Below are 9,530 nucleotides of genomic sequence, written 5' to 3' on the forward strand. Positions count from 1 at the left end.
GGCGTTACGACGCGCATCGCTCGCCGCGTTTCGTCCCGCGCGCGATCGCGCGTCGTTTTCCGCCGCCGCGACGTCGTCGCCGCACGCCACGACGGTGCTGTGCGTGCGCAAGGATGGCGAGACGGTGATCATGGCGGACGGTCAAGTCACCATGGGGAGCGAAATCGTGAAGCCAAACGTGAAAAAAGTGAGAATCATCGAGCCGGGCGTCGTCGGTGGGTTCGCGGGCGCCACCGCGGACGCGTTCACGCTGTTTGAACGACTTGAACAACAGCTCGAGCAGCACCCGGGGCAATTGACGAGGGCGTGCGTGGAGCTGGCGAAACAGTGGCGCACGGATAAGTTTTTGAGAAAACTCGAAGCGACGATGATCGTGGCGGACAAAGAATCGAGCTTTCAAATCACCGGTTCGGGAGACGTGCTGGAACCGCACGATGGGGTGATTGGAATCGGAAGCGGAGGGTCGTACGCCTTGGCGGCGGCGCGAGCGTTGGTGGACGTCCCGGGGATGAAGGCTTTCGATATCGCGAAAAAGGCGATGACGATCGCGGCGGATACGTGCGTGTACACGAACCATAACTTCACCCATCAAATCATCGGAGGACCGGACGCGACGACGAAGGCGGAGGAGAAATCGGACAAGGGCAAGGAGACGAAGGCGTCGACGAAGGCGTCGACGAGCGGCGAGTGAAGTCATCCTCGTGCGGCTATGCGCTCGTTTACTTTTTACAGCATTTGCGTCTCGTCTATCGCTATTTTAGGAAGTATTTTACTCGTGTAACCAGTGTAACCATTGCTAGAATCCAACCGACCAAAAGTCTTCGCCGCCGGACGCGTTCATCAGCTTGGCCGCGTTTGGGTCGTCGAGAAACGAAGGACCTTTGATCGCGGGCAAAACGCGTTCACCATCGTCGTCGTACAGAACTTCATCTTCGGAAGGAACGTCTTCGATCCAAACTTTCGGATCCGCCTTCATCGCCGTGCGCTTTGCCGCCTTGGACGTCTTATTTTCTTTCTTCTTCGCGTGCGCGGCGGCGGCGGACCAAGGTCTCTTCGCGCGCGTCGCCTCTTTCCGCGCGCGCCGTTTTTCCTCAAACTTGGCTCGTCGCTCGTCTTTTCGACGGCGCTTCGCCATCTCCTCGTCCTCGTCGTCGCGGGCACCGCCGACGTTCGCGGCGTATTCGGCTAATAACTTTTTCTTAATCTCGCGCTTGCGCTTTCTCGCCGCCGCGCGCTTCGCCTCTTCTTCTTCACTCAAAACCACATTCGCGTCGCCGACGTCGTCTGCTACCGCTTCCGGCTCGCCTTCGTCGCTGTCGTCGTCGCTGTCGTCGTCGCTATCTTCGTCGTCGCTCGCGTCGCTGTCTTTCTTCGCGTCGTCTTTAACGACTCGCGTCGGCGCCGGCTCGTCGACGTCGCCCGCGCGCTTGAAATGCGACCCAGCGCGCAGTTCTTCCAAGCGCGCCTCATCACCGACCAACTCCGCCGCCGCCATTGCGGTGTTGATGCTCACCGCGTCCACGTCCATGTTCTGCCCCACCATCTCGTCGAAAAGTTTCAACGCGCGCGCGCCGTCGCCCGCGCGCGCGCACGCCCCCATGGCGACGTTGAAAGATATCACGCTCGGCTCGTGCCCGATCTCGCGCATCTCTTCGAACAACTTCAACGCCTCTTCAGGTTTCTCCGCCTTGACGTTCGCCACCATGGCGGCGTTGTAATTCACCGCGTTTCGCTCGACGCCGAGCGCCTTTTGCGCCGCGAAGACGTCCAACGCCGCGTCGAAGCGTTTCCCTCGATTCAATCGCGAGATGAACGTCGTGAACGCCCGCGGGTCCGCGCGCAGCGGTCGCGGATTATCGTCCGCGCTCATCGCGCGCGCCAGCGCATCGAAAATCGCGCGGCGCCGCTCGTTCGCGTCGAGCGCGCTTTCAGCGATTCGCGACAGCGCCTCCGTCGTCTCGTACACCACGGACCCGTGCGGCTTGTACCCGGCGCGCTTACCCGACGACGGCTTCTTCTTCGCCTCGCGCGGCGTCTTCGCGCCCGCGGCGCGACGCGGGTGCGGCGCCATGGCGTCGACGCGCGTCGTTGCGGCGTCGCGCTGTGCCGCACACGCGCGCGCGCGGGCGAACGACGCGCGCGCGCGACGCGACGCCGGAACGCGCGCGATCGGAGCGAACGCGACACGCCATGGACATCTTCGGCAGCCGTCTGCGCGCGCAGGAAGGGGCGTTCTTCAAGAGCGAAGCCGAGCGAGACATTGAAAAGTTGGCTGCGAGACGACGCGCGCGAAACGCGGACGGCGCGGAGGCGCTGCTCGCGAGCGGGGACGATGAGAAAGACGCGCGCGCGAGTTCGTCGTCGTCGGCGAGTGGGAACGACTACGCCAAGGCTGGGAGCGCCGCGCGCGGCGGGGTGGACAAGCTCGGCAGCGTGTACGCCGAGGAGCTGCGGTTGCCGGGGACGACGACGAACGCGCGCGCGACGCACTTGCGTCGAACGGTGGGGCGAGGTGATGAAACCAAACGCGATGGCTTGCGTCGCGCGGCTAGCGACGGCAGAGACTCGATATTCGCCGCGCAGACGTTGGGAAGTAAGCTCAATAGACGCGACTGGATGCGCGAGGTGAGCGCGGATTTACGACGCGCCGCGGCGGAGCGCAAAGCTTTGAGTCCGATGGAAATCAAAGCTCTCGAAACGTCGCAAATGGCGCAAAGACACGCGATGGTGGGAGGATTGCGCGCGCTCGCGTATGGAACTGTTTTGGCGTTCGTCGGCGTCGTCGGCGGCAGCGTCGCGGCGAGTTCGTTGTTCCAGATAGATTCGCACGGCGATTTCGAACGCAAATTTCGAGCGACGTTCGAGCCACACGTGCAAGCCGCGCGCGCATCAGCGGAGCCGTATAAAAGGTGGATCGCCGCCGACGGCGGCGAGGGCGTTGCGAGTCGCGTCTCGCTACTGGAGAACAGCGCTATGGTTTCTCGACTGCGCGCGAAACTCGGTCGACGGAAAGACGACGGACATTCGGGGCCGTTCTGAGACGGTTTAGCGTCGTTAGCTCAATTAGTTTATACACCTAGCGGAAATTAAAGGAGACGCCCGTCATCGATTTCATTTCGTGCCATCGCCACGACGGTCGCCGGAAATCGCTCGATGGCGCGACGACTGTCGTTTCATTGGTGTGCGCTATTCACTTACATCCTATTCATTCTACATCACGTCGTTTCATTCATGGCTCCTATTCCATATCGTCGAACACGTCTAAATCGGGCGGGCTCACCAAGGCCTCTTCTTCCCCGTCCTCCGTCTTGACGACGTCCACCAACACGGCAAACGAAGGCTGGGACTGTGGACGTTCGGGAAGCGATGCGGAGACGCGTAGCGGCGAGGGAGCCTTAGCCGCGCCCTCGTCGGCCGCCAATCGTGGTCGTGCACTTCTGTCTTGCGCTGCGTTCAGACCGAATCGCGCGGCGAAATCGCACGCCGAGGCTTCGGCGACTCCTAGCGCTAAAGATGGTCTCCTTTTTAGAGACGCTTGCGCGCCGAGCGCTCGCGCCTCGAACAAGTCTCGATATGCGCGCAAAGTCGGATTGAGCGACTCCCAGGGCATCGTCGTCGCGCGTCGATCGCCGTCGAGAGAGTTCGCCCTGACGAATTCGCGAGCGTCGACCAAGCGCGGGTCCTCCGCATCGACGCGTGCGCTCGCCGGGACCGACGGTAAAGAGTACTCGTTGTAGTCTTCTTTGAACGGCAACGGCGTGTAGAGCAAAAAGTCTCCTGCATCCGTGAGCCGCGGCGTAAGGGCGCCGATGTGGATTGAAGTCGTGCCTTCCGTGAACGCGCCGCGAACGAGTAGCGCAAGCTTTGCGTCATCCAGAGCCCTTGCGAGCGCGCTAAGTGCCGTCGCGTCCGCCGCCGCGCGCTCTTGGCTCAAACCAGTCGTCTTCGTACTCGGCTGCGGTACGCACACCGATGGCTCGCCAACGCTGAGCCACAACGGGCATTCATCCATGCTGATTGAACCGATTACTTTCATGCTCTTTTCGAATCGCATCGACAAGCGGCTTTCGGTCTCGGCATCAATCGGTATGTGCTGCTTGCCGTACCGAAACGCCTTCACGTGGCGCTCTGGCGGCACGAATTCGCCGTCAAGATCGTTGACATTCCTGTACGTAGTCTCCACAAGCGTCTGATGCGACTCCTCCGGACGATCCGCGAGCTCCTCGCTGTATCTATTGAGCTTCACCGGCACCGCTTCCGTGTTCAGCTTGTAAAGCGCCACGTTCACACCCGCGTTGAAACCGAAGGATAGAAAACCGCGATAGCCAGACGTCGGTCGCACGCGCTTAATCTGCAAATCTAAAAGAAGCGCGCTCGCGCCGACGACGGCGCTATCGTTACCGGCGTCGGCAGCGGCGAGAACATCGCACGCCTGACGCAAAGCCTCGAAATCCGGTTCGCGAAACGTTGCCGACGCAGTCACGCGAACGCCTGCGTCGCCGCGCGCTCGAGACATCTCGCACGCGTCGACGACGCCGACTTTTAATCGAACGTTTTGCGCTTTCATACCATCTAATAGCGTCGCCACAAACTCGTCATCTACCGCACTTTGCATCGTCGCCGCGCCCGTGGCATCGGTGATCAAAACAATATCCTTCACGCAACCAGCCAATCGCTTCTTCGTCGCCGCGTTGACGCCTTCCGGCGAGTACTGGCGTATGAGCGAATCACACGCTACGGCGAGCGCCTCAGGAACGTCCGCGGCGCCGTCAACCGCCGCCGCCGTCTCTAAAATATCCCTCTCGTACTCCAACCCCGTCTTGCTCTCCGGCGGTCGCAGCTGTCGCGCCGTGACGATGCCGGCGTATTCGTCGCCCTCACCGTCGTCGTCGAGCGCCGCCGCCGCAACATCGTTCGACGTGTCTCGCGCGCCGAAGAGCGTCAACCCGAAACAATGGTCGCGTTGCGATGGCGTACGTAGCTGCGTTTTCGCGTTAACGCACCCGCGAATACAAGACGCGACGATGGCTCGTGCAGACGTCGTCGCGACGTGCCCGTTTCGACGCGCTTCGTCTTCGTCGTCGCCCGCGCACGCGACGACGCAGCGATCGAGCGCGGAGACGTCGACGACGAACATCACCGCATGATCGCGCGCCGACATCGCGCGAGCGAGTTCCCCGTGCGCACGAGTCGAGCTGTGTCGTACACACAGATTTCTGTTAATACACGCGACGCACGCGGCGGTGCGGTGCTATGATTCCTTAGTCGAGGCGGCGATGATGGCGTCCACGCTCAACACCGGAGGCGCGAGTCCTGAAAAGTCTTCCCATGCAGTGTCGTCTACGCTTGTTCGGCGCCAGTACTTGCGACTAGAGTCGTTCAAATCCAAAACATCAACCTCCAGCGGGACGAGAAGACCGACGCAAAACGATTCAGGAACCGCACCGCGAGACTCGATCAACGCTTTCGTGGCGCGCTCGTAGACGGCATCTTGACGGTCTTTCGCGAGCACGTCCGGTGGGTAGAAGAATTGCGCTCGATCACCGAGATCGAGCTGCTCCCAAAGCGCGTTTCGACTCCCGCTCTGGGCACTGGTTTCGAAGCGCATCGGTCCTCGAAATCGAAACTGGACGCGCGCGCTCGAGAACCACCAGCAAATCTCGACTTCGTCACTCGCGCGCTTGGCGAACTTGTTGCTGTTGGAACTGAGCTTGCACGAGAGCGCAAAGCGGTCGTCGATGTCCACGGCGAAGCCTTCAAAGACAACCGTTCTCGCGCGCGGTGTCACCCCCCTTGGCCCGTGCTCGACGGTTGAAAGCGTAAAGTAGGACGCGCATGACGGATCACGCATCATCGTGTCTTGCAGTGGTTTCACGTACGGCGCGGACGCGCCCGAGACGCTCACATGAGCGCTCATGTGAGTGATGAGTCGCGTTATGAAGCAAAGCGCTGCGTCATCCGTGAAGTCGAGTGAGAATGAAGACGCCGCCGCGCCCTCCGCGACTGATTCGCATGGAATCATCGCAAAACGTCGTGTTCAACGACCCTCGCGGACGCGGAAGCGGAATGGAAACTTTGGGAGTTTTCGCCTCCCCGCGCGCGAACCGCAGTTGTACGTCGAAGCTCGTAAACGTGACAAACGCGCGTCGCGCGAGCGCATCCTCGGTTTCGATCTCGCCGTCGACGCCGATTGTCAGCGTCGACATCGGCAGCGTGGGAAGACTGGCTACGTCCAACTCGACCTCGTTTCTAACTACGCCCGCGTCGACGTCGACGACCTGTACGTTTCGAGCGCCCGTGCGATTCGTCTCCGCCGATCCGGCGAGCCATGGTGCAAACTTAAAGAAGACACTGTAAAGCGTTTTCGTCACCTCTTGCACAATCTCGTCGCTAACGCCGAGGGATTCGAGTGGGCTCGCCGAGGCTTTGACGTTGCTGTCGTCGTCGAGATTCGCGCTGTAGGCCAAAGTCCAACGTCCTCGCGCGTCGCCGTTGGACTCGAACGATTCAACGCGTTTGATTGCGCTCGCGACGTCGCGCGCGCTCGCGTTTCCTCGCCGCAAAGCCGCTACCGCTCGCAATAACTCACGCTTTGCGTCATCTTTATCGTCGGTCGTCGCAGCGCTCACGCTCGCGCTCGCGCGCGACGACGACGACGACGAAGACGCACGCCCCCTGACTCGCTGACGCGAGCGGCACCGACTCTGCGCGTCGACGACGATCGAGGCGCGATGCGTCGCCGTCGCGGTCGCCATGCGGCGACGACGACTGAGGCCGGTCCTCATTCGTCGCCGCACGGTGCGCCATGGACGCGACGACGACCACCGGCGCGACCGCGTCGCGCGCGAGCGCCAAGGCGCGCGAGCTCGCCATCGCGCGCGCGCTCGCGGCGTGCGAAAGAACGGCACCGGACTCGAGCGTGAACGAGCGAAAGCGGCAGCAGATTCTCGAATCGTTGAGGGACGGGTTGAAAAGCATCGAGGGTGACGTCGATGCGGCGATATGGAAGGCTTACGCGACGAGAATTGACAGATTAGATGTTCTTCACTCGACGACTCGAGGTGAGGTCGCGTCGACGAGCGGTGCGCCGCTGAACGAGACGTCGGTCGACGCACCGCCGCCGACAGCCGGCGCCGCGGCGACGACGCGACGCGCGTATCGACCGTCGTTTGCAAAGACGACGACGCCGCGAGGCGTCGTCGCTTGCATTACGGAAGTAGTTAGCAAAGACGACGATGAATGCGCCGCGTCGAGCGCGGCGAGACGAAGTCTCCACGGACCGCCGTCGACGAAGACGCTCACGGCGGAGGACGAAGTCGAGTTGAGAAGGCAACGCGCTATACAGGACGGATTAACGGATGAGATGTCCGAGCTCGCGAGTGGATTAAAAGCTAACGCACTCGCGCTCGAACGTGGGCTTGGTCGTTCGTCTGCGGCGGTCGCGGAGTTAGAGTCGCGATTAGGCGCCAACGTTCACGGCGTGAAGTCGAGCGCGAAGCGGCAAGACGCCGCGTTTCGGGCGAACCGGCGCGGCTCCTGTTGGACGTGGCTCATACTCGCTTTAGTCGGCGTTTTATTCGCGTGGACATACGTCGTCATCAAAGTTTCTAGCGATAGGACGAAGCGTTCACGCGCCAAGGCGCTGTAACAGAACATTTCTAATAAGAAAAGTAGAAAAGGTTCGAGTTCGTTCACTCGTCACTCCGCGCGCGAGCGACGCGATGCGTGACGCTCATCCCGCGAAACGCATCGCCATCGTCGGCGGAGGTATTTCCGGGCTCGCGCTCGCTAAGTTCCTTCGCGACGTAGACAGCGATAGGCGACGATTCGAGTTGCATCTGTTCGACACCGGCGAGCGAGCGTGCGGCGGACGAGCGTCGAGTAAGGCTCTCGCCGGCGTCGACGTCGATCACGGGTTGCAGTACTTTACGCTGTCCTCGGACGTCGCGCGCGAGTCGTTCGCGAGGTCCCTCGTCGACGCCGGCGCGCTGACGAGATGGTCGGACGATGTCGTCGGCACTCTGGACGCGGCGAGCGGTCGTTTTACGTCGTTCAGCGACGGCGCGGAGCGCTTCGTCGGCGTCGATGGGTTTAGAGGAATGTCCGAAGAATTGGTCAAGCATTGCGATGTCGTGCATCGTCCGCAATGGGTCGGGGCGATGCATCCTGTGCGCCGCGACGACGACGGAAACGTCGTGGAGTGGGCGTTGGCCTCAAACGAAAGCGACAGGGCGAAACAGTTGGGAACGTACGATTTCGTCGTCGTTGCACATAATGGTAAGTGTGCCCATAGATTGGCGTCGACGGCGAAGGATGAAGATGGACGCAGCGCGTGTGAGAAGGTGAAATCGTCGCTCCGATGCGGCTTCGGCGTAAAGCCGCGCGACGAGCTCTCTCGCGAAAACAAACTCGTGCTTAGCAGCGTGTGGTCGGTCATGGTAGTTTTCGACGGAGTGCACGAGTTTGGCGATGGCTTTGAAGGCGCACACGTCGTAGATGGCGGGCCTTTGTCGTGGGTTTCTAATATTTCCGCGAAACGCGGCGCGTTGTTGAAGGAGGGCGCAAAGGAAACGCGTGTCGTGTTACAATCTACCGCGGAGTACGCACGTGAAAACAAAGTACCACAAGAGGCGGTGCCGAGAACAAAGTCCAAAGAGGTGATGGAGACGCTCGTCGGAGCGCTGGAGAAGTCGCTGAAGCTTGAGCCGAACGCAATGTTGTCAAAGGTGGCGTTGTACAAAACGCAGCTCTGGGGCGCGGCGAACCCGTTGAACGTTTGCAACGTTCCATGCGTGCTCGATTTACGAACGTCGACGGCTGCGATAGGGGACTGGTGCACGAGCGGACCCGCGTGCGTTGAATCCGCAGTTTTGAGTGCCAACGCGTTGGCTCAGGCGTTGGACGATTATTTTCCCGACGCGACCCCCGGCGCGGCGACGAAGGCGTTGAACGCCGCGCGTCCGCGATGGACGCTTCCGAACGGCGCAACGTCTGCTCAGGGAGGGTTTCCAGGCACGAGCGTTCCCGAGATGCGCGAAGCGTCTCCAGTTCCTGAGCGAAGGCGCGGAGGAGGCCGCGGCCGCGGCCCGAGAGGCCGCGGCGGAGGTCGAGGTGGGCGAGGGCGAGGTCGCGGCGCGCATGAATCTACGGCACGCCTCGTTCGGATGGCTTTGTAGCGGGCACTGTGTGTAAGAATGGCATGTTAGCCCATGGATTCGCGTGACGCCGGCGCCGCAGTCGTCGTCCCTGCGTCTAGGATTTTTAGGCGTTTTCTCGTTTGCGCGATGTGACATACGCGAGCGCGCGCGCGTGAAGATACAACTGTGCGAACCACACGGGGATCGCAAACGAACGATCGCGGGCTAGAAATAGAAGAAATAGGAATGCAAAACGATTCACCCACGTCGCCGTCGCGCCCCTCGAACGCGCCTCCCTGAAACTAGGGTTAGAAACTCGGGCTGAAAACTAGGGTTAGCAGTGTCTCTGGAACATGACGCTTTTGCCGCCCTGAAAGTTGCGCGAGTAAAGGG

General features: G+C 61.4%; 7 protein-coding genes across 7 annotated transcripts; 4 read left to right on the top strand and 3 right to left on the bottom strand.

The window, feature by feature from the left end:
- Positions 1-31: 31 nt before the first annotated feature.
- On the top strand, positions 32-631 carry HslV (ClpYQ (HslUV)-type protease, proteolytic subunit HSLV (ClpQ); the record flags this gene model as incomplete). Its single annotated transcript, XM_001418764.1, has 1 exon — positions 32-631. A coding segment is annotated over one exon (600 nt), but the record flags the coding sequence as incomplete, so codon positions are not given.
- Positions 632-745: 114 nt separating this feature from the next.
- PPR5 (pentatrichopeptide repeat (PPR) protein) lies at positions 746-2,094 on the bottom strand. The gene has a single exon (XM_001419001.1). It carries the CDS (start codon positions 2,069-2,071, stop codon positions 797-799), a length of 1,275 nt encoding a protein of 424 aa, XP_001419038.1. The 5' UTR covers positions 2,072-2,094; the 3' UTR covers positions 746-796.
- A 96-nt stretch (positions 2,095-2,190) lies between these two features.
- Positions 2,191-3,039, top strand: OSTLU_32869 (predicted protein; the record flags this gene model as incomplete). The annotated part of the gene is made up of 1 exon (XM_001418765.1): positions 2,191-3,039. The coding sequence occupies one exon, from the start codon at positions 2,191-2,193 to the stop codon at positions 3,037-3,039; it is 849 nt and encodes a 282-aa protein (XP_001418802.1).
- Positions 3,040-3,238: 199 nt separating this feature from the next.
- On the bottom strand, positions 3,239-5,161 carry OSTLU_16311 (predicted protein; the record flags this gene model as incomplete). The annotated part of the gene is made up of 1 exon (XM_001419002.1): positions 3,239-5,161. One exon carries the CDS (start codon positions 5,159-5,161, stop codon positions 3,239-3,241), a length of 1,923 nt encoding a protein of 640 aa, XP_001419039.1.
- An 82-nt stretch (positions 5,162-5,243) lies between these two features.
- Positions 5,244-6,755, bottom strand: OSTLU_32872 (predicted protein; the record flags this gene model as incomplete). Its single annotated transcript, XM_001419003.1, has 1 exon — positions 5,244-6,755. The coding sequence occupies one exon, from the start codon at positions 6,753-6,755 to the stop codon at positions 5,955-5,957; it is 801 nt and encodes a 266-aa protein (XP_001419040.1). The 3' UTR covers positions 5,244-5,954.
- A 50-nt stretch (positions 6,756-6,805) lies between these two features.
- On the top strand, positions 6,806-7,648 carry OSTLU_16312 (predicted protein; the record flags this gene model as incomplete). Its single annotated transcript, XM_001418766.1, has 1 exon — positions 6,806-7,648. The coding sequence occupies one exon, from the start codon at positions 6,806-6,808 to the stop codon at positions 7,646-7,648; it is 843 nt and encodes a 280-aa protein (XP_001418803.1).
- A 55-nt stretch (positions 7,649-7,703) lies between these two features.
- OSTLU_32874 (predicted protein) lies at positions 7,704-9,176 on the top strand (the record flags this gene model as incomplete). Its single annotated transcript, XM_001418767.1, has 1 exon — positions 7,704-9,176. Exon 1 carries the CDS (start codon positions 7,722-7,724, stop codon positions 9,174-9,176), a length of 1,455 nt encoding a protein of 484 aa, XP_001418804.1. The 5' UTR covers positions 7,704-7,721.
- Positions 9,177-9,530: the final 354 nt, after the last annotated feature.

The sequence above is a fragment of the Ostreococcus lucimarinus genome, chromosome 7 (genome assembly GCF_000092065.1).
Source record: "Ostreococcus lucimarinus CCE9901 chromosome 7, complete sequence".
NCBI classification, from domain to species: Eukaryota; Viridiplantae; Chlorophyta; class Mamiellophyceae; order Mamiellales; family Bathycoccaceae; genus Ostreococcus; species Ostreococcus sp. 'lucimarinus'.